This window comes from Accipiter gentilis, chromosome 25 (assembly GCF_929443795.1).
Source record: "Accipiter gentilis chromosome 25, bAccGen1.1, whole genome shotgun sequence".
Lineage (NCBI taxonomy): Eukaryota > Metazoa > Chordata > Aves > Accipitriformes > Accipitridae > Astur > Astur gentilis.
Genome location: NC_064904.1, coordinates 11,560,469 through 11,586,827, shown reverse-complemented (window position 1 = coordinate 11,586,827; position 26,359 = coordinate 11,560,469). Strand labels below are relative to the sequence as shown.

At 42.3% G+C, this 26,359-nt stretch overlaps 1 protein-coding gene across 11 annotated transcripts in view; it reads left to right on the top strand.

The window, feature by feature from the left end:
- The first annotated feature begins 549 nt into the window (after positions 1–549).
- The window catches only part of CDC42BPB (CDC42 binding protein kinase beta), a 108,232-nt gene continuing 82,422 nt past the window's right edge, over positions 550–26,359 (top strand). For 7 of the 11 annotated variants that reach the window (XM_049828984.1, XM_049828983.1, XM_049828981.1 and 4 more), the window contains exon 1: positions 786–1,045. In XM_049828984.1, coding sequence (XP_049684941.1) covers positions 868–1,045 — 178 coding nt within the window. In that variant the 5' untranslated portion in view covers positions 786–867. Of the gene's footprint in view, positions 1,046–26,359 lie in introns of all 11 variants that reach the window. The other 4 variants (XM_049828985.1, XR_007509624.1, XM_049828977.1 and 1 more) reach the window with 4 other exon arrangements.

Here is a 26,359-nt window from a genome sequence, read left to right as displayed (position 1 = left end):
AGCCTCCCGAGCCCGACATCGGCGCTGGGCAGGCAGCAGCCCGCAAAGGCCTGTGGGGATGGCGGCCCCCGGGGTCACCCCTGGCCTTCGAGGGGAACCACGGCCCGGCACAGCCTGCTACGGGCCGGGGTGGCTCGGGGCAGGCGACCCGGCCTCCAGAGCGCCGCGGTCCCGGCCGGGCGGGCGGGCGGGGAGGAGACCTCGCCCCCGAAACCCTGTCGGGGTGGCACAGGCTGGGGGACGAAAGTGCGGATGGGAACGCGCAGCCCGCGCTGCCTCCGCCCCTCACGCCCTCCGCGGCGAATCTGCCGAGGCGCTGCACGGAGCGGGCAGGCCCGACCCCGGCCCGGCCCCCCTCCCACCCGCCCGCCGCCACCGCCGCCGCTACGGCGCGGCGCTCGTCCCAATCTTCCTGCGCGGCTTCGCGCGGCGCTGCCCACGTCGGAGCGCGCGGACGCTGCGTGGTGGGCGTGGCCGGGCGCCGCCGGGGCTGCTCCGTGGGACGCGCCGGGCCGCGTTCGCCGGGGCCGCCGCTGCCGGGGGAGGAGGAGGAGGAGGAGGAGGAGGAGGAGCGGGAGCGGGAGCAGCCCTTCCCCGCCGCCGGGGAGAGGCCGGAGCGGGGAGGGGGGGTGGCCGGGCGCGGCCCATGGACCGTCCGGGCCTGAGGCGGAGCCCGTGGAAGGAGCCGCTCGGCCCCGGCGCGGCCGTGAGGGGCGGGAGGCGGCGCGGGGCGCGGGCGGTGCGGCGCGGCTGAGCGCGGCGCCCCGGGCCTTTGCGCGCCGCCGTCCGCCGGCTTCGCCGCCGCCCGAGCGGCCCGGCTCGGCCCGGCCCGGCCGTGCCCTGCCTTGCGCCCGCCGCCGCGGCACCATGTCGGCCAAGGTGCGGCTGAAGCGGCTGGAGCAGCTGGTGCTGGACGGGCCGCAGCGGCACGACAGCGTGCTGAGCGTGGAGACCCTGCTCGACCTCCTGGTCGGCGTCTACGCCGAGTGCAGCCGCGACTCGCCGCTCCGCCGCGACCGATACGTCTCCGACTTCCTCGAGTGGGGTGAGGACGGGGGCGAGCCGCGGGGATGGGGGACGACGACGGGGACGGGGACACGACGTTGCCGGGCCGGGGCCGTGAGGGGGAGGGACGGGACCCGGATAGCGGGGGGGTGTGCCGGGGGGGGGTGGGGTGGTGGGATCCCCGCCGGCCTGATCCCCGAGCTGGCCCGGGAGCGCGGCCCGGCCCCGGGAGTCCGCCGCTCCCTGCAGCCGGGCCGGGCCGGGGTGGGGAGACGCCGCCCCTGGATGCGGAGCGTCCCTGGGGAACACCCCCGCCGCCAGCCGGGCCTTGACCCCTCGCGGGTCTCCTCCCAGCTCCGCTCGGTCCCAAGCGAACCGCTTGGCAGCAGGAGCAGCACCGGAGTGTCCTTGGCCTGCAACCCTGCTCGGCTTAACCCGAAATGTCAGGCTAATCCCGTGCTCCTCGGAGGGTTTCCTACCTGGGGGAGGGGGAGAGCAGCAGGCTCGGGCTTTGAAACGCTGCTCTTGTGCCGGATTCGTTGCTGCTAGAGAGGGCGTATGTGTGTGCGTGTGTGTCTTGAAGGAACAACAGTTACCGTTCATCATGCAGTCTTTTTAATTTGGGCATGCCCCCGAAGGACAGAGCAATTCTAGGCAGCCTTTATAACAGCTTTGTTTAATGGTTTCCTACTGTTAAGCAGCCTGATAATGAGAACCTCCAATAATCCGGAGCGTGCTGACAAAAGAAAACGTGGATACTTGTGATAACGCCTAGGATAAAAGTTTTCTGTCCAGTGTTGTTTAGCTAAGACTATTGACTACAGGTATGTGGATAGTAGAGATCCTTCCCTGCTGCATGCTTAAATGAAATTATGTTAAAATGGCCATGGTGGCTGACTGGTTTATTCAGCTGAGTAAGTTATGAATAATAATGTATGACGGAGGTGACTTAACTTCTCCATGGAATAAGAATTGGAGGGGAGGGAGGAGGGATCATTGCTCACGAGTATATTGTCCCGTTTATCAGCTGTTCCATGCATGTACAGTTAATTAGGCTTTTAAAGAGCCCTCTTAAAAAAAAAGAAAAGAAACAAAACAAAGGATTTCCTAAGGGAGAGGGAGGGGCTGATTTACTTCAGTAAATGCAAATGTGTGTCTTTAGCACTACAGACCAGAGCACTAACATGTAGGGACAGCTGGTTTTCCTTAATTTCTGTGGGGACCACCACTCTTTGTCATACACTAACAAACTAAGAGGATTCACTTCCTGGACTCTTCTATTGACGTCAGTAATGCGATTGCCAACTGAATAATTAACCGCTTTATCACATCTGCCCTGCAAGGCTGCAGCCTGGGGAACATTGATTATTTGTTTTGTGGTGGGAGCTTTGTACGTCTTCTGCAAAGTGCAGTCTGGTTTTATATTCTTGTTTTCAAGCTGATGGCTTGAACAAGTGAGCACCTACAAACTGTTAAATGTGATGGATCAGACTACAACGATACTTTGAGCACTGAAGTTGAGGAAAGGATTTGGGGCAGGCCAAAGAATGATATGCTTTTTCTATAGCACTGCTGGTGGTTGTGTCTTACTGATTGATCCCTGCGTTGTCATTTTCTGTGTGATGGAGAGGCCGATTATCCAATTGTTTATAAAATTGCTTCTTTAATTCTATTTATTGTGTTCACTGAATGTGAAAAGGTTACTGACTTGATGAAAAGTATAGCTCGCAATAAAAACAGTGTGTAGTTCTTACTGCAGTGTGGGATTACCCTAGTATAACAAAGTGCCTATTCAATAAATAATTGAAATGTATGTGAGCTACCATCTGGTGCTGCGGAGTGGGGATAAAAGTTTATAATCCAGGCCCTGGATGGTAAGGGGATGGCCTAAATCTGGACTGCTGTATATTTGTGTTCCATCAACAAGGAATACCCTTAAAACCAATTACAGTTGATACTGTGTGTTCCTCCCTTTCCTTCAAGCTGTTAAAAACAAATAAATGCCAACAACGAGACACCTTTTATCTGTGTCCTAATGCCCTCACAGTATGTTTCCACTGACAAGGAACTTGTTTCTGCCTCCAGCTAATAAGGAGAATATCATGCCAAACACACTAATCTTCCTCATGTCATGATGTGCAGTCTTAATTACAGCCTGATTCTCTGTTAGAAGATATTCTGGATTGATGTACATAAGTTTTGTGTGCTGTTATGTGTCTGCAAAAGCATGAGAGTGTAGTTAAATATTTGGGATATACTTTGAAGATCAGTGTTTCTTTATCAGCTGGAGACGGAAGGAGTTTCCTTTTGACAAAATGGAGACTTATCACTGACAATGAAAATAAGCTGCATAGGTATTAAGGTTAAATTAAACTGAACTATATAACAAGCATTTCTTTACTATTTTGGATTTAAAACTGGGTGTGAGGTATCACACACGTAAAATTCCCTTAAAATGATTCAGCGTGGCTAATGGACTTGCTTGCATCTTTAATTGCCAAGAGAAGACAGAGTTCAGGCGTGGTAGTTGAGGCAGAGTTGTTTCCTGGCTTTGGGGTGCAGAGGAGATGCTGAGTTGTCTGGTATAGCTGCTGGATGTGGACATCTCTGCTCTCTGACAGCAGCATGATGCTGCTGGTATTCTGGAGCTTGTGACTGTGGGAGAAGGGAAGTGGGGAGTCCAGAAAACTTAAGTCCCACATTTATCCTGTGAGACTTAAGCCACCTTCTCCCCATTCAAAATCTGTAGAAGCCTTGCACTTCACCTGCAGAGGCTGGTGAGCCCCAAATGGTGGATCTCGTTGCCTCTGTCCTATAAATCCTGCTGCTGCTTCCTTGCAGTCCTGCCACAGGCTTATTTCTTCAAAATCTTCTTCCTATTTGCTAATCATAGAAGAGCTTAGGGTGCGGCTGTTCGCCTTGAGGCAACTTGTGGCTTCCATCGCTTTAGAAATGTTGTAAGAATCTGCCATTTTAACCTTGGCGATTGTAGCTTTCCCATGGTGAATGGAGCTTCAAAAACAGCCTATATTTTTTCCCTGTACTGGAAGTGTAATACACGTATCTTTATGCCAAGCGTCTTTGGAGAAGAGCTAGCCGAGCTGCGAGGAGTTCAAAAGTCTTCTAGTTATTTTTATTTATAACTCCTGTTGAATAACGTCTCACCCAATTGGTTATCACTGTATGGTTTATATAATAGTTATTGAAATAATGCTCAGTATTCTTAGTGGGAATTGAATCCAAGTCTGTTAGATAGCAGACCTATGTCTACATGTTCCAAAAGAATTTTCCAAATTTGTGCTTAGTGTCTTTTAAACTGTTGCTACATCTGCTGCTCCTAGAGTGAGAAATAGTGAAGAATCCTAACAGTGAGGAGTCCTTTTTATTCTAGGTGTACTTGCTCATTCCTCTCTGAAAGTCATCAGTGAGACTGGGCTGCTACAGCCCTTGTGCCTCTGAGGCCAAATTGCTTGACCATCTCTGCTCATCCTTGGAGTTGTCACAAGAGCAACCTGGCTGCTATCTGGGGAGATGCTGGAACTGGACAGTCCTGGGTCCTAGAAAGCCTGTTAAAACAGTCTGCATAGCTCTGGAAGTCTATGGAGGTACTTCCCTTGGTAGAGCTGACCTAGACCACTAGTGAAGACTACCTAAAGCTCTCAGCAAGCACAGAGGAGGCTGCGTGGCTTTTCAACTTAGATTATGGTGCACGCCAGTGCTTGGGTGCTGTAGGGTGGTATTGTCCATGCACTGCAGAGGGACCTCCTAAGAGACTCTTCCTGCAAAAAATGTGTGCTGTCCCGTGTTTCATGTGACAAGGAGAGAAGTACAGGAGTGCTGGAGCAGTATGGCTGCAGCTTAGGTGTCCGTGCATCACCTATCCTTTGGCTTTCAGGTACAGCGTATTCCTCCCTACGGAGCCCCTTGCTCTGTCATAGTGAGGGATCTGAATCTTTCATAATCCTGTGCTAGAATGGCTGCTTGCAGGGCACCTTGCTGGCTGGCATCACATTCATGCTTGTCTGACATCACCTTGTTTTTCAGGAGTTATCTTAGTTGGCTGTGGCTGGTGCTTACTGCCCCTTACTTCCACTCAGCAGGGACTGGCGCAACCGGCTGCTCCATTTTTGAACAGCTACTTGGCACAGTTTGCAGCCAGTAGGCAAGCATGTTCAGAGAAGAGTCTAACAGGAATGGGCCTTATTTGTATTCCAAATGCTCTTGGTGCTGCATAGACTCTCTTGCTCCAGCCTTTGTTTCCTCTGACCCTGTTTTGTACCGCTGGCATGCTACAGAGGGCAAGATGGCACATGCCCCCACATAGTTCATTCAGTGTTGTCTCAATCCTGGACTATCTACTAGCTAGTCCTCTCTGTGAGAACACCTCAAAATCAATGTCAGAGTAGTTTAGACTGATCTGAAATGTGGGTTTTTTTTCCTTGAAGCAGGTGTGCGAGATACTTCTATGGACTATTTCTCCTGATGTGTTATGAGCTGTCTGAATGCTGACTTATCTTCTGTGTTCTTAGTTTGTGCAAAGTTTGCTACCCAGCTAGACTGGTGTTCTGCTTTTGGATGGTGGTGGTGGGTTTTTTTGCTTGGATGTTTGTTTTTATTTTTCCTGAGAGGAGCTTTAAGGGGGCTGAAGCTGTGGGGGAAAGAAGATTGCAGAAGATTACCACAAGTTGGCCGACTGGGCACCTGCTGCTGAGCCCTTGAAGACAGCCTGGCATAATAGGCAGTGGATGATGGTGTAGTAACAGCAATATATTCCCAGTCTGGGCTACAGGAGGGGAAAACATGCATGCAGAGCACTCAAAGCAACCTCTCTAGCCTAGACTCCAGCTGCCACTTTTGGGTATATATCTGTTACACTTGAGGGTGGACCATAGATGGAAAATTCACGCACAGATAGTTCACCGGAAAGGGTTGCTGTCATGCTGCTGCTGGTGGTGCAGCGATTCACAACTTTGGGTCACTGTCAGGACTGGTGCTTCAAATTTGGATCTTGCTGTTGGGGGGGCTCTGTGAACTTTGAAAGTCTACTCCCAGACCTACTTTCTTCTCTTTCCAGTCTGCTTAAAGAGGCACCTTAACCTTTCAAATAAAAAAAAATAAAAATCTAATGAGGGAAGGAAGGACCTTGCAGGGTGGCCTTTCTGTCAGAAGAGTGTAGAGTCTTTTCTCTCAGCCTGAAAGCAGTTGTATTCAGAAGTGTAGATGTGGACCTGCGAAAAGTTCTTCCCAGCCTGCATTAGAGCATCTCAAAAACTAGCTGCAGGATAGACCTAGTCCTCTGACTGCCACAGGCACTGATGTACTGGAAAAAGTGCTAGGTGAAGGTGGGGGCACGATGTGTGGCTGACTGGGCGGGTAGTATAGGAGGCAGAAACTATCCCTGAGTATTTTTGAGATGACTTTAGAGTTGTCGGACTTTGAGGGTTCCTTATGAGGATCTTTTCTTTGGCCTTTTTGGGTTACACCAGGAAAAACTGTCTCTTGATAACATGACGTATCTCTTGAGGGCTTAAATTCCTCTCTTTTCCCTTTAGCACTGCTCCTCACTCCCCTGCTTGCAGAAACACACATAGAAAGCCAGGAAGGGACCTCAGGCTCTGCTAGCTTGTATAATGTCCTTTTCTGTGCAGGCAAAAGCTGTGCGGTGAGCATAAGCCTGTTGGGCACATGTGTGAAGTGAGTGTGGTTGGATAATGAAGGCAGCTGATGAACAAGAAAACTGAATTTCAGATTCCGGCCTAAGTTCCTCTATTTCCATCCTCTATCTACCAAAGCCTATTATTATCCCTTATACTAGAGCTAGCAGCAGGAGGGTGTGGATGAGGGCCCACTGGGACAGGGCAAAGCTACAGGTGCCTTGCAGAGGTTCTGGAAAGGCCAGTGGTGGTGGTGGCCATGGTTTCTTTGTGCACAGTGCAGTGTGGATGCGGCTGGAGCCCTTTCCTGCTCCCTGAAGGCTTTCCTGTGGTCAGAGATGGGGCATGGTAGCTTGCATCGCCTTTGCTAATGAAGTCTTTTATGGTCATCTGGCAGAATAGTGTGAGCATGACTGCTGAATCCCGGTTTGCTGCGTTCTCTGCTTTGAGTAGACTAGTTTTGTTCTTTCGAAAAATAGGTGTTCGGATTAACTCACCTTAAGTAGCCCAAACTGCCATGTTAGCTTTGATAGCATTGTAGTCAGGGCTGGTGAGTGATCTGAAAGCGTGAAGTTCAAAGTCTGGTGCTGTATGTATGATGGACACTTTACAGTACATCTGTTCTAGTCTGTTATTTTTAGAATGAGGCAATATTTTTTCATGACTTTTTCTGTAAAACTTTATGCTGTGAAACATTGGCACTGAATGCCACAGTCATGTTTTGAGAGTGGGAAGGTAATGTGGTCTGGAAGGATGAGAGATACACTGGCATGTGCTGTTAAAATGACAGACATCCTGAGTGAAGCTGGTCTTTTGTTCCATAGAAGGAAGTCGGTATCTCTTCTCCTGTGGATAAAGTTGCTAATAAATAGCAACTGTCTTTAGTGAGGGCTTGAGGAATTATGCAGTATGTTAAAGGCTGTGACCTGTATTTTGTATTTTAATTTTGTTTATATATGAAAACTCAGAAAGGGGTAAATAAGTCATTGATAAATTTGTCTACATCTAGAAAAAAATGTGTGCAGCTAGTAGTTTTTCACTCATGGTACATGATAAGGTAGACATAGAATGCAGAAGTAAGGTTTCATAAGCATCCATAAATCTAACATTTTTTCCGACTTGTTTCACTTAGAAATCTAAATTATTTTCTTATTGCTTTTTCATAGGTAATATTAAAATCTAGTATTTTGGAAAAAAAAAGAGTAATTTGCATCCTTAAAACTTCTGTGGTTGGCACAGTTATGCATTATCAGTGGAAATGACTTGGATGTTGGTTTAGTCAGCAGATTCAGTGCAATGAACTTTTTTAACAAATGAAGTTGAACTAACATTTTTTTTCAAATAATTCACATGTGGGAGTGAGTCAGTTTCTTCCACACCTACTAGAAACAAATGATTTTAACTGTGTGAGTCGGAACTGAAAAGACTCGTTTCATTAGCTTTTTTTACCAAGTTGCTTTTACTTCATGGTTATATGTTAATGTTTTGAGTTTTAGAAATGTTGATCTGTAGCTGAGATTAGTTGGGAATGTTAAACTACTACAGATTCTTCAAATTTATGAAACTTACATTTTATCCGTTGCTTGTAATTTGAGGCAATTCATGCAAGCTGTTTTAGATGTGTATTACAAAAAGGAAGAATTATAATACTTACCTAAACAATCGCAAATTTATTTCAGCCATTAACAGAATATAGTGCCTAGGATTAGGAAAAATTTTACAGATTCATCCTTTTATTATCCATGTCTGAAAAGATAAATAGGGTGATGGACCACACGCAAATCTGTTTAGGAAAACAGAAGGGACTTGCTAAAGCTTTTTACTCTATTTTTGTGTTTGATAATGCTTTGAACAGAGTTGAGATTTCTAAGTGTTTCATAAGGTACACTTGAGAATTCCAATATATTCTTGATGTAGTTACCAAAGAGCTTGTATTGTATCGTGCTCACTGATGTATCCCACTGAAGCTCTAGGGTTGGTTTTGGCGGGGGGTGTGTGTGTGTGTGTGTTTTTAAGAAAAGGGATTTAATTTTAAAAAGCTTTGCCACATCTAAAAATTTCAAAGTACATTTGGTCTGTGGTTCAATGTGATGTGTTCATTTTAGCAGTCTCCTAATACTGAAATACTCTATTTTTCTCATCAGCGTATGCAGATTTCCAGAAAGCAAACTTTCATTTATAAAGATCTTTATTCACTATAATGAATGTAGCTCCTCTTCAATAGGAGGCTGCACGCTGTTTTCTTAAGCCTTGATTTTGCATAGACCTCAGTAATCATGTCTGTAGATACACTTAGAGTGCATTCAGATTAAGTGTGTGCATCCATCATTGCCAGCTGAGGCCTTAGGCATCCTGAAGTGCCCGAGATCTTAATTTCTGTCATTCATGTCGTCAGGGTCTTAACACTGAAACCTGTTATTACTTAACCATGGCCCGAAGCTTCAAATGTGACTAGTACCTCTGGATGCCCAACATGAGACCTCTATAAAGGAGTATGAGCTTTGGAAAATGGTGGAAAAGTCTTCACCAAATATTGAATGATTGAAAATGTATGGAGTTTATTCATCAGGTGTGCATTAGTGAAGGCTGAGGTATAGTTCTTAATTTGCTTAAGTGTAGCGCTGTTGAGGGCTGAATATGTATAGCTGCCTTTCCTAAAAAGGCCAAGAAGAGAAAAGATCAGAAGCAGCATCAATTCCAGATATATCCCAAATTCTTTTCACCATTTATAATTGTTCTCCAACATAAAAATAAACACGGATAATTGCTTCGTGAAGTCCTACTTGAAATGTGTTTGTGCTAGTTTAGTGAGACATGCATATTCAGGATTTTAGAAAAGTCTATACAAAATTCTGTCTGGACTTTTAATTCCGTTTAAGCCTAGGTTATATTGTTCTAATTTTCATCAAAAAGTTCAGTGAAAGATGAAGTAAGAAATAAGATGAAACCAGTTTTAAACTCACTTAAGTAGATATGCGGAAGTCAGTCTTAAAGGAGTGTTGCAGCTATTCTGGCAATATTGTACTTTTATTTGGGACTGTGTAGTTCATGGGATGTAGATCTGCTCTATTTATAGATGGTGTAACTTTACCCAAAAATACAGCAACCCCTATAGAAGTGTGTGGGTTTTTAGTATATTGTGATTTTCCTGGTAGTAATGGTCCCTTAGCCTAAGAACTAAACTGTATGCCTTCCCTGGATAGATGAGACTTAAGGAAAAGCTTTGGGTCACTAGAAATTCTCCAAAGGTACATAAAAATAGATCATGCCTTAAATTGGTTTAAACCCTGTAATACTGGGAAAAAAGGCAACAAATACCCTGTCCCAGCAAAGAACCCATTTTTTTAATTGAAGGCATTAAAAACCTGATTCCCTTTTAGAGTTGTGCCAAGTGAGGTGTGGGAAATCTCCGTCCTCATCTGAGGAAGGACTAGGTTTCTAGTAATACTTCTGGGGCATCTGAAACCTTTTTCCCCACTCTCAAGGAACTCCTCTGTCCCTGGTTCCCCCCCTCTCCCAGAGATCCATGTGTACCTTCAGGGTGGGTGGGGGTCATCTCCATTGCCTTGCATGCCTTTGGATTTCTGCTGTTGTTACAGCATGACTTCTATGATCTTCATTTTGCACATCCTTCCTCAAAAGTTGGCTTCTTCACGGAGCTTTTCTGTGTGCTGCCGGCTTTATTGCTGCCCGTGTGACTTGGATTATCAATACTGAAAGCTGGACTGTTCTGAGTGTCTTTTATTTTACTGTAATTAAAGCAGAGTAGAAACAGCAGGAGGGTGACTTCAGGCATGAAGATCCTATTATCATTTTGAAATATGTTCCCAAGGGTTTGCTTTTTAAGATGCATGTTTAGTCTTTAAATTTAGCTCTTTTTCTGATAGGATTAGTTAGGTTATCATGTGTCGTCGTTCCCTCCACCCCCGTTTCTGTGTATGGTGGCTATGGTCTCCTTGCCTCTTGTTAGCGCTGAGAGATGGATGCCTGGTGTGCATGCTCTGCAGGCTTTGTTCTGCAGGCTTCTGGCTATTCTTGGATGGTGGATCCAAAGATGAGTAGCAAATGTATTTTTTGTACGCAAGGTACAAAAGGTACCTTGAGTAAGAAGTTTGTATTGCAAATTTTAAATTAAGGAATTTGGTTTCCGTTATTTAGTCTGTGATCATTTGCACTGCGTCTGAGTAAATTGGGAACGTAATATCTGTCCACATTTTCTTTCTTTTTAGTTTGTATGCTCTTTAAGGCAAGGAGAGGATCTCACCGCGTACTTGCTATTAGTGGTTCCTTGTAGGATGGCTTTGTTGCCCTGCAACCCTCTCAAGTTACCTAAAAAAAGGAAACTACATTTTTGTGATTCAGAACCTCACCCTGTATGACTTACTACAGGAGGCTGGGGGAATAAAATTTTTACATGTACAAATGGGTAAAAGTGATCTAAAGGTCTTAATGGAATAACTGGTAGCTAGTAACTGCTAGATGTTGGGTTATAAATGCAGAGTGAAGGCTGGAGTCTGTGGCATTTAATTTTTCTGCCTTTTATGGGTAATATGGTATTTTTCCTAAACTCACAACAGTTCATCTTTCAGAGCAGACTTTCTGAGAAGTTGCAGATGAGTTAGCCTGTTGTGTCACAGGGAAGAAGCCCATTTTCCTTCCAGACCAGCTTTAACTAGTTGTAGCAAAATGCCTTAGTCATGTGGCATGGTGTCGCTGCACAGAGGAATTAAGTTTGACTGTGTTAACTTACTCTGTTATGTAACTGAAGATGTCCCTTACCAGTAAGTTCAGCCTTTGGTTTCCTGGGCAGTTAGTATTTAAGTTGGGAATAATGACAATATCAAACAGCTGTTTTTAAAATGTGGTTCTGCTGGCCTAGTACTCCAGATAACATAATACAGGACAACATCATCCAGTGGGGATACCTAACTGGAGGCTGTATCAGGCCCACGGACTGTCTTTATCTTGCCCTTAGAAGTATTTACTGCTTATTATGGCAACTGAACTGTGGTTATCGCTCTGTGTACGTTATTGTGGGCCAGCAGGATTTACTGGATGGGATGTAGTGCCATACCAACCAACAGGGCTATACTGGTCAGGCTTGACCCAGGCAAGTCTACATCCATGGCTAGAAAAAAATCAATCATTGTGCATCCTGAAGTTGACTGTGTCTGATGTGAATTGTAAAGACAAAAGACCTGATGCTTTGAGAAGGAGGGAGGGGAGGGATTTTTCGTTTTAAAAATAAATCGGTGATGCAGAAGCTTTTACTGTACTTGGGAAAGGGCTTTGCAGAAATTATCCTCAATGTTAAAGGTATGCATGCATTGGAGTGGCTCAAAGCTGGAGCAGAAGTGCCCTGGTTCATTTTGACAGAATCAGAGCTACAGGTAGTCTAGTTATAAACTTCCTGTTCTTCTGGGTAGTATTAAACATTGTAAAGGTTTTGTTTAATGTTTCAGGCACTTTTTCAGGGCAGGGATAGCGGAGATTACATTCTATACTTTACCTTTTCCATACCAGCATTATATTGCCTTCATGCTGTAAAACCTCACAAAGTTCAGCACGACTAAGTGCGAAGTCTTGCACTGTGAAGCTGTGAAAGTTGGGAAACGACCAACTAGAAAACAGCCTCGCAGAAAAAGATTTGGGGATCCTGGTAGACAGTTAGTTGGAAAAGTCAGTAGTGCATCATCGTAGAAATGGAAGCTGCCTGTGTACTGGACTGCATCAGCAAGAGTGTAGCCAGCAGGTTGAGGGAAGTGGTTATTCTGCTCTTTACAGCACTTGTGAGGCCATTTCTGAGCTTCCCAGTACAGAAAAAACACTTGGAAACTGAAGTAAGTCCAGCAGATAACCACTGATGGTTGGAGGCCTGAAGCGTGTGATGTGCAAGAAAAGCCTGAGATACCTGGGTTTGGTGAGCCTGGAGAAGGGGAATCTGATCATGATCCTCAACTGCCAGGTGTGTGGTTAGGGAGGACACAGAGGCAGACTCTTCTCAGGTGTACTGCCAAGAAGGAGAGGCAATGGACACAGGCTATGGCAAGGAGGATTCTGACTATGTGGAAAAGGGAAAAAAATATTCCTCCTGAGGCTGATCAGGCACTGGAAGAGGCACTCAAGAGAGGTGGTAGTCTCCATTCTAGGAGATAAACCTCAGCTGGACAAGGCTTTGAGCAACCTGATTGAACTTCAACTTTGTATCAGCTTTGAGTAGGAGGTTGGACTCTGATCTCCTGAGGTCCCTTCCAACCTAAAATTATTCTATCATTCAGTATCATGTTTGTTGGGTTTTTTCTCCTGTGTTAGAAAATTTATTTAACATCATGGCTGTTCTAATAGAAAACAGTTGTTCTTCATACTTCTCAGAATGAAAATAAATATGTGAAATAGAATCTTCTTGTTGTAGGTAAAGTAGTTGACATGTGTATAAATTTACTATTCATTTTTTTGTAATCTTAGATGTTTACCTGATTGGTTGGCATTTTTTACCACGTAGTCTGAACGTAAGTATCGACAAGGTTTTAACTAAATTTTAGGCTTGTAAATGATGGAAAACTAAATTTTGTTCATGTTGTTCTGCTGTATATTTAACAAAAGCACCGGTTTCCATGTTCCTGGAGGAGAATTTCCAGAACAGGTTTCAAGAACTTTGAACCTGTGTTTTATGTCTACTGCTTTTTCCCAAGTGTGACTTCCTTATGTCTAGTTGTTAGCCTTGATAGCAGTTGAAGTATTTTAAAGCTTTGTTCCAAGGAGCTGTCAGAAGAGCCTGCAGTCCCTGCATGACTGTGAGCCTGAATCATCCTTTATGAAAAATACAGGTTCAGCTGTTCTGCTAGATATGCTCTCGTATCACAAAGGGATCTGTAATAGGGTTCCTAATATCCTTATATCGGACATTATAAGGAGTCTGACTAAGCAGTTGCTAATAACAGGGTGAAGCAAATCTTCCTCATAGTTGTAAAGATCTAATGGAAGGTATTCACTGGTTTTTGGTTTCCTCTTTAAAATAAGAACTTGTATGAATTGCATGAAGTTGGACTTGCTACGTCATTTTAATGCTGACGCTCTTTCTTGATGATAGTGCATTTAACAAACCAAAACACACAACAAATTCAGTGTTTCAAAATTATATTGATATATGGAAAATAGCACAGGAAGTGCTGTCAATGATGAGAATAACAGTGTACAAATGGGACAAAAGCAAAGAACTGAATCCTTTATTAGTGGTGTGTTGTAATTATTAATATGGTGTCTTAAATGACACTTGACTTTCCATACAATTCATATCTGTGTTTTTGAGTACATTGCTTGCAGAAAATTCCTGGGAAAATAATAAGATTTTTCAAAATTCTCATGATTCCTAAATGCCCACAAGTTTGGTAGACATCCTTGCCAGAGAACATAGGCTGTCGGCTATGTCATGAAGGCATTCATTGACAGCACTATATCATGTAATGGTCCATTACCCTTCTGGGGCAAGGACTGTATGTGAGCAATTTATAATATGTGTTAATTTTTCAGAAGAAACTTTGTTCCAAGTGTTGTATAGTTGTTTCAAATGCTGTGGTTGTGAGCCCTCAGCAGATCGTGAAGTAATGGCAATAACTTCTTTATTGAACTGAGTCTTGCTGACTAACACTACTGAGAAATATCATCCCCCTCCTCTCATGTCCTTAATTTCCTCTTTTCTTTCATTGTTCAGACTTTTAAACTTTTTATTTCCTATTTGTGTTTAGAGAAGGCACTTTGCAGTGTTGTCTTTAAAACAGCAATGCATGTTTGTACACATAGTGCTGCAATGATCTTTTGCGTCAGTGCTGTAATAGGTCATTATGCATGTTGGTAATAATAGCTCGTACTTCAAGTATATGCTCGATAGCTACAGAATAAATAATACAGAGACTTTACTGGAAAATGTGCTCCAGTAATTTACCTTCAGAGCTCTGTGGGGAGCTCTGAAATGGGTGACAGCTGGTGAAAGATAATGGATAATCTTTCTGCAAGAGAGAGGCATGGGCAAGACCTACTTCTTACTTCAATCTCCTTGCCCTCATCTCTCCCTCCCCCCTCATGTGCCATATAACACTTAAGAACTTGTCCTCTCCGTTTTCTAAGGGACTTGCTGTTAGTTACCACTTTTGTGTTTAAAAAAAAAAAAAAAAAAAAAAAAATTGGCAAGGAAATAAATTCAGCTGTGCATAACAATTTGTGGAAGAGGAAGTCAACACTGTCTACTTGTAATCTTTTAACACTTGTCCAGAAATAGATTATTGAGGATTCATGGTATTTGAATTAAAATTTGCAGTATTGGAATAAAAAATAAGCAGGTACATGAATTGGAAAAGGACTGGGCAAAGCATCACTTCAAGTTCTAAATATTGATCTACAGTACTACTACAAACCATGGTTAGGCCAGACATCTTTACCTGGTACTTCCAGCAGTGATAGCCTGTACTTTAAGGAAAACTTCTAATATGAGCTTATGTACTAAAATGTCTGTTAAATAAGATTTTGAAGGAGAGAGATGGAACCGATGATACTCGAAGAAAAATTTTTCATATGTGATAACTGAAAGATTCTTACTAGACTTTTGGGGGTTTTGATATGTTAAAATATGTTCACATAAGAAAGATAAGACTCCAGATTGACTTCTTGGTTCTTTGAAAATGTGTTTCTTATAGAGTAGCTCTTCAGAAAAGGACAACTTCTTAAATTTTGATTTCGTGTAATACAGCTGTAAACACTCCTGGCTTCTTTCCTTCCTTTAAAATACAGCTGAACAGTCAGGGGTGAAGTTTTGCAGGCAACTGCCCAAACTACTCAGCTATTGTAAAATTTCTTTAAATAATTAGGTACATTTTTGTCCTGTAAGAGTAACTACTAGTGCAGTCTGAGCACTGTATTAGAAATTGTGACAAAGTGACACTTGCTGCTCATGCAAATAATACAGTGGAATAGTTCAACACATCGCTGTTCCTGATACTTCTTTTCAAAGATTTTGTGGACCTAGATTTTTTTTTTCATGATGCTGCTATGCACTTTGTTTTAAAATTCAAACTATAAAGAAAATGAGTTAAGCATCAAGAAATTATGATAATAGTGAAATTGCTGGTCTGTTAGGGTATAAACATTAAGATGGTTGCCAGAAGAACAGTCTTCAAGACTTGAACTCCTTTGCAGAAGATCTGAAAAACAAAAATGCAAGCTTTATAAGCACAGCCTTCTTTCCCCTCAGTGCTGCATGGTTATCTCTGTCTTGGAGACCATTCACAAAGACTTGTGCGTGTACCTGCCCATAAGAATCAGATCAAATCTTGTGTGTTACTTTAAAGGCCATGAAACTACCAAGAGATTAAAAAACATTTTTGGTAATATTCATGTCCTTGCTGGATTCACAGTGGCAACCCAGAGATGGAATGATGTGTTACTAAACAAGCAGTCCTGAGCACCTTTTTCATGTAGGTTAAAAAAAAAAAGATGTAAGCGGCATGAATATTGAGAATCTTAAGAGATTAAAAAGTAAAGGGAAAAAAAAGAAAGATTACATCTCTTCCAGACTTTGCCGTTAGAAAATTCAAAAGAAGTTTATGGAACAAAAGTATTATGTAGCCTCAGCTCCACAATACTAGCATAAAAAATGAAACTAGCATGTCTGAACTACAGTATCAAGGATGAAGAGCTTGACAGCCTTTAAAAGATTGTGGTCTGGGACTGAATGTTTTTTTTAAATTGAGTCAATGCAAGTGGAAAATATTATTTAAGGGCTAAAACAATCACTGAATGGGCCAAGTAGCTAAGGTTTACATAGATGACACTGGAGATAAATTGGTAAATGAAAATATTATATTCTGCATGGAAAAAGAGAAGGGAATGGGGTATAGCTAAAATGATGTGTAAGGAAGTAGGAAGGCAACCATTCGGCTTTTCTCTGCATAAATGGTTGACTCAATGTCTATACCAGTTTGAAGTTACATTGCAACACCTTGAAGTATTTTGAAGAGCGGCAGAAATTCCTCCTCCTTCTGCTTGTGGTCTCATCTTCTGCTTGTGGCCTCTTCTGAGGCCATGTAGTATGTCAGAGGATTTCTGGAAGGAAGTTAATGCATCTTCACTGGCTCCTACTCTGGAAATGGAAAGCTGTAAAAGCACATCTACACTGGTAGGGTTTTCCAACTGCATCTGTACTGGCATGCAGGTGCTCACGCCGGTGTCGCATTGGAGCATCTAAACGTTTGATTGTTATTTTCAAGTATGAGTAAAGGAAAAGGTTGGGAGCCAACAGAATGGATCCTGAGGTACAGGTGAAGTTTTGAGATTGCCAGCCTACTACAAGCTTGTTCTGTATGTCCTGGTACTTGATTTTCTGTTTTCAAATCAACACACCTGTCTAGATAGGCTGTAAATGAGGAAGGAAAAGGAATTCTCTACTTAAATGCATGGAAATAAATCTTAGGGCAAAAGGATTGTGGATGTAGTGCTTATTTTAAAAAAAACGGCATGCGGATAATCTTACTCTTAAATTCAAGTGAAGAGGAGTGTACGAAACTGAGAAGTTGTGTTTAAAATGATGGTTTTTAAAAGCAGAATGTTGTATCAGATACTGCATCTGATATAAAAACTTGCTCAGATGATCCTCATTTGATATGCTTACCTTGAAAAGCTGAGGAGCAAGTTGTAAAGGTGCCATGTGGTGTTTACAAGTGTGAGTGTAATGATTGAAATACTTTTCATATTTTAATGGCAGTAATTTTGGTATGAGCTAAGGACAATGAGGAGATTTTTGTTTCCTACTGGCTTTAAACATATGCAAGAAAGAGGGAGAAGCTAGAGCCCAGGGAGCTTGGGCTGCTGTTGATCATGCTAAGGTGTGCAGTAATAGGAGGTATGTTCTGTTTTGGAATGGTGGTGTGGAGATGCAAGCTTCCAGGAGCCTACAGGAGGTTTGGGAATGCCTAGAAGCATGTCCATTAAACAGTGTGTCATGTGGGCTGGCAGTCTGTTGAGAGCTTGCTGTCTAAAATCATGATCCAGGAACTGGATTTAAGAATTTCTGAAAGACATCAGGGCAAAGGTGTTAGGAAAAGATGGGCTAAAAATACTAAACAAAAGCAAAAGTGTGTTCTTTGATACACAAAATACTGAGATAAGGGGAAAGAGCTTATTCAGTGTACTGTACATAAATTAGGAAGAAGTTGGATAAGAAGGGATGAAAAAATGCAGAATGAGGGGAAGAGAAGAAGGAAGAACTCTATCCTAACTGTACTAGATAAAGCTGAATTTATAATGCTCAGAGACTTGGAAATGTCTCTAGGAAAAGGCATGGTGTTCTGTTTTTAGACTCTTGTTGCATATGCTTTGCATATACATGCAATGTTAAAGCTCCTTAGTCGTGCACTAAATCAGTTGGATTTTAAAACTTTACTCTTAACTGTTCCAGGGTTTGGCTTCCTTAAGGATGACTATTTGATTTAAAGGAGAGTTTAAAAAAATGAACATGTATAAACTGTCATTCTAATATTCTAAATTATCTTTTATCCAAAATGTTTTCTTTCAGGGCTATTCAGTGTGTATTAACTGCCCCTCCCCCAGGCAAGGTTTAGATAGATTTTTATTCTTATTTAATAGCAGGTGTTATGATTTTGGTCAGTTTGAAACTTCAGAACAATTAGTTGATGCTATTTAGCATCTGATAACTAAATTATAAACCAGAATTCTGCAGGCTTCTTGGTTTATTTCTTAATAATGACAATTTTTGGCTTTTTTTCTTTGATCCATGAGCAGTTTTAAAAAATCTGTACTGCTAATGATCCATGTACCACACAGTTTGACTGCATTTCTGGACATCTACATCTAAGGCCAGGTTTAGGATCTCCTCATAGATTTCCAGCAGATTTTTATTATTTTTTTTTGTCCCCCTGCAAAAGCTAGACTTCCCTTTTTCAATTTAAATTTTAACTGTAGTATATGGAAAGTGTGGGGATAGATATAGACATATTTTGAAGTGTGCTGAGTCAGTGTAGAACATTAAGGAAAAGTTGCATAGTGAAATTAAAAGCACATTGCTTTATCTGGATAAAGTTTTCATCACACCTTGGAAGGCTGAGTGTATTTCTCTTCCCTTTCTACTCTCTTTACATCCTCTGAGCAAGTGTCAGGAAGCATCCTGCCCGCTGGAGATGTGCTTGCCTTCTGAATACCCCAAACCCCAGGGTTTTTTCTGTTACAGGTGGCTGACCATACTCCTAATGCCCTGCTTGCCTTGTGTTTTGTTGGTAGTGACTTTCAGCGCTTTGAGTCATTGAAAATAGTGCTGCTGTAAATGGTCTTCCTCTTCATCGCTCCCAGCCAGGGGCATTGGAAGGAGCAGGGCTAGAATTCCTCATCCAGAGAGGGAGCTGAAGAAATGAAAGTACTTATAATAATAAAAAAAACATGCTCTGAGCCTTCCACTGTCTTGTGTAGCAAATCTTAGTACAGGATTTGTTAGTATTCTCTGCAGATTTAAAGACAGTCCTTCTCCTCTCTGCTTCTGGGTAGCTTGAGCTACTCCAAATATTCTAGTGCCTGGTTACAGTAATTGCTTGTCTCATGCCTTTGTGGCCTTTTCCTATGGCAAAATCTGACTTTCATTGACCTTTTAATTAGATCTGGAGCTCCAGGGAGGTTCTGAAACAGGGTGAGTAATGTCTGAGAAAATGTCTTCCTGCCCGCTGCCATTTAAAAGGAAGTGGAATGAAGAGAAAGATCTGTCACACCTGTGCTTAAAGTAGATGTTGCTATCTGAACTCTTGAAATTGAAGAACAGTTCAGGGTGTTTATATGCATAGTGTTACAGCCTTGAGCCATCAAAAAAAAATCGGCTGCAGTTCTGTAGCACCGTAAGCTGATGGAATGCCCCATCCCCTTAATCTTACATTTCCTATTTCCACCATAGTGGTGTTGATCTGGCTGAGAACTGAAGTATTCAGGAAGAAGGTAATTGTCATTTGACTCTGCTCCCTTACCCAACTTGCCGTGCAGCTGCCTGGGTGTTAGCACCAAGGCAGGCCACCTCTGCAGCAGCTAGACGGCCGTGAAGGCCGTTGCATGGGCAGTTCATCTCACCGTGGTCTGTGGTACTTAAGATGATGGCCTCTGAAAAAGAGCTGCGCTCCTTTACCCTTCTTGCTTGCTTGCGCTGGTGTAGCAGCCTCTTCCGAGCCTTCAGTGATGATGATTCAGTTTGTTGGGCCACAGGATGATAGTTGCATTATGTGTCTTGGTAGGTTGGGTTTCTGCTGGTTTAGTGAGCAGAATCAGGTCAGTGAGGTGAGACCAGCCAAATTTGTTACAGCTGATTTAAGGAAGAGAGCAGATCTGTGTAACTGCCCCTCTGGTCGCAGTGATCCATTTCAACTGTGTCATTGAACTGCATCTTTACTTCACTCCAAATTTATAAGCAGAGAAAAGGGATGCCTCCTAAGTGGATTTCTCTCCTGTCACTGTAAGTGCATTTGTGTAGGGTGCTTTGTCAAGAAAAGCTTTATTAATAGAAACCTCTAGCTTCTAAAATAAAGGAGGTGACGTGGTAAATGTACCAATGTAAAGTATGAATTGTTCTGTTACATAATGCATGTATTAAGTTTTTAGCAACTTGAGAGAACATCTTCCATATATCTTCCATATATCTGGAGAAAACAAAAGTTATGCGTTTACTGTAAATAATTGATAAAACAGTTATGCTGCTTGTCTTGCTAAGTTTTACTTTCAAGATTAAATGAAGCAGGCAGTCAGAAAACCAGAACTTTGCTTATGTGTCGATGATGTAAGTGGTGGCTTCTTAATTAATGTAAGTGTGTGTAAGTTTATATCAGCACAGTGTGGTCATCAGATTGGAATTGTTTTATTTCTTAGCAGAGTGTGCAAAAGGTGCCAAGTCTGATGAAATTTAGATTCATTCATACATTGTTACTGAAGTTTGAGTGAGCTCAAATTTGAGATTTTCTTAATCTAGTTTGAAACTATCTGAAAAAATAAGTGACGATATCAAAGGGTTTTTCTGAGCAGTCCTAATTCTCAAACTATTCTACAAAAAAAATTAACTCTGCGTTTTAGATTATTCATCATGCAGTAAAATAAGTGGATTTTAGCAATATTTACAACTTCATTATGGAATGAAAGAAATTGAATCATTGAAATTTTACTGTTTGGAACTAGTGATTCATGTAGAAGCCTGAAACAAGTTTTCCATTACTGATGTGCTTCAATATGTGATCGCCATTTGACGTGGCTTAAATGACCTCTCCGATACCTGCAAAATCTGGCCCTGGACTAGGAGTACAGAAAGATTCAGGTACAAATAAAGCTGTATTAAACAGAGATCGTACCCTGTGATGTTTGTCGTCATCCATTTCTTACAGTGTTTTGACATGTATCTTGGAAGATCCTGTCCTAATGTGCTGTAGGTTGGCTAGAAACAGCGTAGCACTCCCATGCTCACTGCAGTCTGAGGCAGATCCACATCAATTCCAAAAAAGGCCATTTTGCCGTTCTCCAGCCTCATCCTGCTGCCCGCCTGGGCTGCGGCTCCAATGTGACAGCTGTATGTGAGTCACACTGGGTGAATGGTTCGGTGGGAGGGGATGGGATGGACAAGTTAGCTTTCACCTGGAAATGTTTCCTGATTTGACATACCACATGAACACTAGTGATGATCCAGGCAATGGAGGGGTGGAGTGTGGTGGGAAGGAACGAGGAGCTTTTTCAGCAGCAGAATGGATTTCCTGGATTAAAGTGGTTGTGTAGCTCCCCATTCAGCTGTCTCAAATGTCTGGGATGTCAGACAGTCCCAGGGAAAATCCGTAATTCAAGAGCTTGTGTATGACTTGATGTGCATGTGTCTTCGGGGCTGGGTATGATCATCTTGAGGAAAATAAAAGGCCTGAAGATGAAGCTTAAGAAGGCATTGGATATTGACAGTTATTCAAGAGCAGAAAATATTCTTATTGTGGAACAGTAATCTTTACATTCTTTTAGCAAGGCTTACGAGGAAGGAAAGAACCATGTTTGAAAACCGTAGGAACTTCAAGTAGAAGATCTGATATTTCAGTCTCTTCATAAAGTGACAACTTGCAGACATTACTGAGCTTCTGCACAATAGATTAGTCAGTGAAGTCTTTAAAGCTGAAGAGGCTGATAGACCGCCAGGGATTCCATCGTAGGTGTATAGTCTGCTGAAAGAGCTGGGAACCTTAGGAAAAGGTTAGAGGGGCCTGGCAGCTTTCCCTCTCCCAAACAAATGTAACAAGTTGGAAAGAGGTAGGAAAAACTGGACTACAAACTGCAGTCAAGAACAGAATTTCTCTAGGAGCTTTCTTAGTTCTCCCATGAGTTGGGCTAGAAGCTGCTGAGTGTTTTTTGAAATAACCTGGTTAGTACTAATAAAGGTGCAGGTTTTCTTGTTCAGAATGTGTCATCCTTCTTAAAAAAGTCTGTGTCCTGACAGCTCTATGCTAAAATGTTATGTATTGTGAGGCTGCACCAAGCTTGTGTGGATGGTGAGTCACTTCTGGGTTTCCTAAACTAAATGCTATTCACAGTCACATTTTTTTTCAGTCCTAGTACTAATAGTTCTGCCTTCTAAGGTCCACTTCAGTATTTTTTTTTAAGGAAAAAAAAAAAAAAAGACAAACCCTGCCTGAATTGGTTCTAGAGACCAAGTTGTACTTTCCTAAATTATGGATCATTCCATGACAGTAACACAACATGAAGAGGAGAAATTGGGCAGTGAGCTTCCTCCTCTGTTAGATCTCAGATACAAGCTTCATCTTCCTTGGACTTGCATCCATTTTAGCATTAGTGTATACCATTACCTTTGGGTGTGGTTTTTATTTTACCAGACCATTATTATTCTGTAGGTAAGCTACTGTCTTTTTTATATATATATATATAAAATAAATAAATATATATAAAAATGTAAGCTACTGTCTTTTTTTTATATATATACATATATATATGTGAATACAGAGAATAGTAATTTGTTGTTTGTTCTTGGATATGTAAGCCAACACTTACTTCCTCTCGCCTGCTAGAACTCTGTTGTTGTCTAGCTCTCAAAGAGAGGCAGGGTGGCTTAGACAGCAGTTAAACTGGCAACATGTTTTGTTGCTTGGACTACTTGGAACCATCTGCATGTTCCTCAGTACTTGTCTGTACAAATCTTGAGTATTATCTTTGGTGTCCTTTCATTGTAAGTATGAAAGGCAGTGAATGGGCTAGTCAGGCATATAGCCAGCTATTAAGTGTTTGTGGTAACATTCATCAACGAGCTGGCAAATGGTAGCATATTGCTGCGGATTTAGTCCTATGTGGTACTTGCTTTTGGGGCTTGCCACACAAAAAGAATAACAGTGAACATGGATAATATTTCAAGGTAAGTGCCTTGCTCTTCTGCTGGCAAATTTAGCAACGCTAATAGGTTCAGCACCAGAACTACTACTCAATATTTTTCTTCAAAACATTTCCCGATGCCATTACCCTTTAGCACAGTGATAAATTTTTCATGCAGTTATCTCAAACTAGCACACAAATTCTAAATGCCAGGATCAGTTTTTCTGTAACTGATAAAGATGCTCGTGGAGCAAAATGGAGAAGCTATGAGCACTCAGTCTTGGTTTATGCCTAAAAGTAATGACAGTTTTATCCTTTTAAACCTTTGAGGATTTCACACGTAATTATCTAATCCAAATCTTGTCCAAACTCATACCAGCAAGGTATCTGATTGAAAGTGGTCAGGCACTCTTTTGCATATGTCAGAAGGCTTTCATAAATTGAAGCAAAATCCATAATCATGGCTGCAAGTGGCTATCTTTGTGTGCTGCTGCTTCAGAAAAGTTTGAGGTTTCTTTAAATCATTTGTATACCAGATTAAGTATCACAATACAATATTTAATTTAATAATATTTACCACTTTCTTGAAAAATGCTGGCAATCGGCCTCAAGAAGATTCAGACTTTCTTGGTGTTGTATTAGTGTATATATCTGTTTCTGCTGGCATTTCAGTTCAGATAAATACTGTTAGATGAGAACATCTTAAAATTGGGAAGTACTAACTAGGTAGGCACTGGCTAGGTGGACAGGGGACTCTGACAGTGTGTGAAGCAGTGTCCCTGTATCAAGAGGCTGTTCTGCAAGGGCTGTAAGCACTTTGCAAAAGGTAACCAGGTGTGCTTCTCAGGTTTCTACCCAGTGGAGCTTGTGTCATTTTAATGATAATCAAAGTCTTGCACCACTGAATTTATTGTCTAATGGATGTTGATGAATGATGAAGAATCGGATCATTGAGCAGGAGGCAGAGTAAGTGAACCGTGTGTATGTATGTTATAAAAACGGGAGGGAGGGCATGGCAGAAGTCAAAGGCCCGGCAGAAAATGTGTCAGAGAACACAGAACGTGTCACCTTTTGCTTGTAAACAGCAGAACTTGGTGAAGTTTGGCTTCCTGCAGAACTGGGATCTGCCTCCTTTACAACGCTCGGTGGAATAAACTCCTGCCCTTCCCACTGTACTACCTTCCCTTTTTTGCTGTATGCTTCTTTTCTTCCCTCTTCTGTGTCAGTATTGCTCTACTGTCCTTCCATGACTATGGACAGCAAGATACGTCTGCTTTGCACCTTAGTATGTGCTGGTTGTCCAGCTAAGCAGGTGATTGCTCTATTCCTGCTGCAGCCTTTCCCTTAGTGGAGATGATACTGTGGGTGGCTTTCCTATTAACTGCCTTTTTTTTTTATAAAACTTGTAGCAACTTGGTATCTTTGGACAACTTCAGTGACATTTTGTAAAGAGGATATTAAGGGTCTTCACTGGGATCAAAAGGTAGCAGGCAGGAGGAATGGACTCGGACTGCCAAACAGTATGATCACACATACTTTACTTCCTTAGGAAACCAGACTGAAAAAAACATGCACAGGGGTAGACAGTAAGAGGAAACAGGCCAGCACAGGAAAAGGGAGGCAAGGATCTATTGGCAAAATTTATACTGGAAAAATTAAGACTGGAGTCAACAAAGGATGGAAGAATTAACAAAAATTTACATTTCTAAAATACAGGGAAAATTTCACAGTCAGGTTGCAAGAGGATTGTACTTCTTTAAAACTCAAGTGTGGGTTGTAACTGGTATTTATCACTCTAGTAAGCAGGTTGGGGCTACCTGGGTGTGGGTATCTCCCAAGACATGTATACAAGCACTAACTTGTTAAACCTGTCAGCCTACTGTTTTAGTAGCAATATCACAGGAATGCTGTTTCTTTGAAAAGGGTGCACAAAGGGCAAACAAGTTACTTGATTTCTAGAATGTAAGTTAAGGGGAATGGTTGAGGGAAATGGTAAAACTTGCTGCTCTTTCATGTTCTTCCTCCAAAGAAAACATCTTAAATAAAATATTGCATCTGCCTGGTGGGAGTATGGCTCCACAGACAATTATCTGCGTCATTTTGTTGTTTCCCTGACATTAATATTTTGCAATTCGCATAGTTTTCCTACCACAATGTTTTGTAAAGGGGATGAGTAGATAAAGGGAGCGTGGTGGCAGATGAATTTCTGTATGACCAGACAGTTTGGACATACTTTCTGGGTAGATATACCTGAATGTTATCATCATGTTATATAATGACTTAAACCCCAAATCACTTACATGATCAGTTCCAAACTGTGAAACTGTCTGGTGCAGGGCAGTCCAGTATATGAATAGGTTGTCCAGAGAGGCCATGGAGTCTCCATCCTTGGAAGTTTTTAAGACCTGACCAGGCAAAACTCTGAGTAACCTGGTCTGAAATCAATATTGACTGTGATTTGAGGAGGTTGGACTAGAGACCTCCTGAGGTCCCTTTCAACCTGAATTGTTGGGAGAGACTTGTAAGTCTGTGTATTATTTTCCTGCAGTTGTCACATTTATTTAAAACTTGAAGCTGCCAATGATACAAAACATCAGATGTTCTTGAACATTTGGCAGCTTTGACTCAGTGATTTTTGTGACTCTGAATTTCTGGAAACTTGCACTGCCTGACAGAATTCTCAGGAGTCCTCAAATTAGAGCTGTTGGGTAGTTCCACCACTGAAGCAGTAGTTATCATAATCCCAGCGGGTAGTCTTTTGTCCACTGTAATATAAAGGTGCTTAGCTTTTGTGATTCCAGATAGTATACTATTGACATAAATTGAATGGTTCAGAATCTGAACAGAAAGTAAAAATCCAAAACATACCTCAACACTTCTCATTTTTAACCACATTCTAGCTTGGGAAGAGTTGTCCTATTATTTTTTTGAGGGTGATGTTGACAATACTACCATCCTTCCCTGACCTGCTTTCGGAAATGAGTGCAAGTTTGCATATGCTTCTGATCTTGACAGAGGCCAGCATGCACCGATTCCTGGGGTAGCAGTGCAGAGTGCCCGATCTGCTGCATCAGATTATCTCTGCCGGCATTTCCTGCACCTTTTAGTCATTCTGAACAGTCTTCAAATATCTTTTATCAGGTGGCACAATACTAATTGACTTCAGTGTAGATGCACCAGCTTACAAACCTAAATCACAAACCTGTTTACGTATGACTGCGCTTCAAATTATGTTTTCAAATTATTCAAATTGATGTTTTCTTTTTGTGCAAACAAAACATCCTAGTCCCATCTATCGGGGAAGAGGAGAATATGATCGGAAT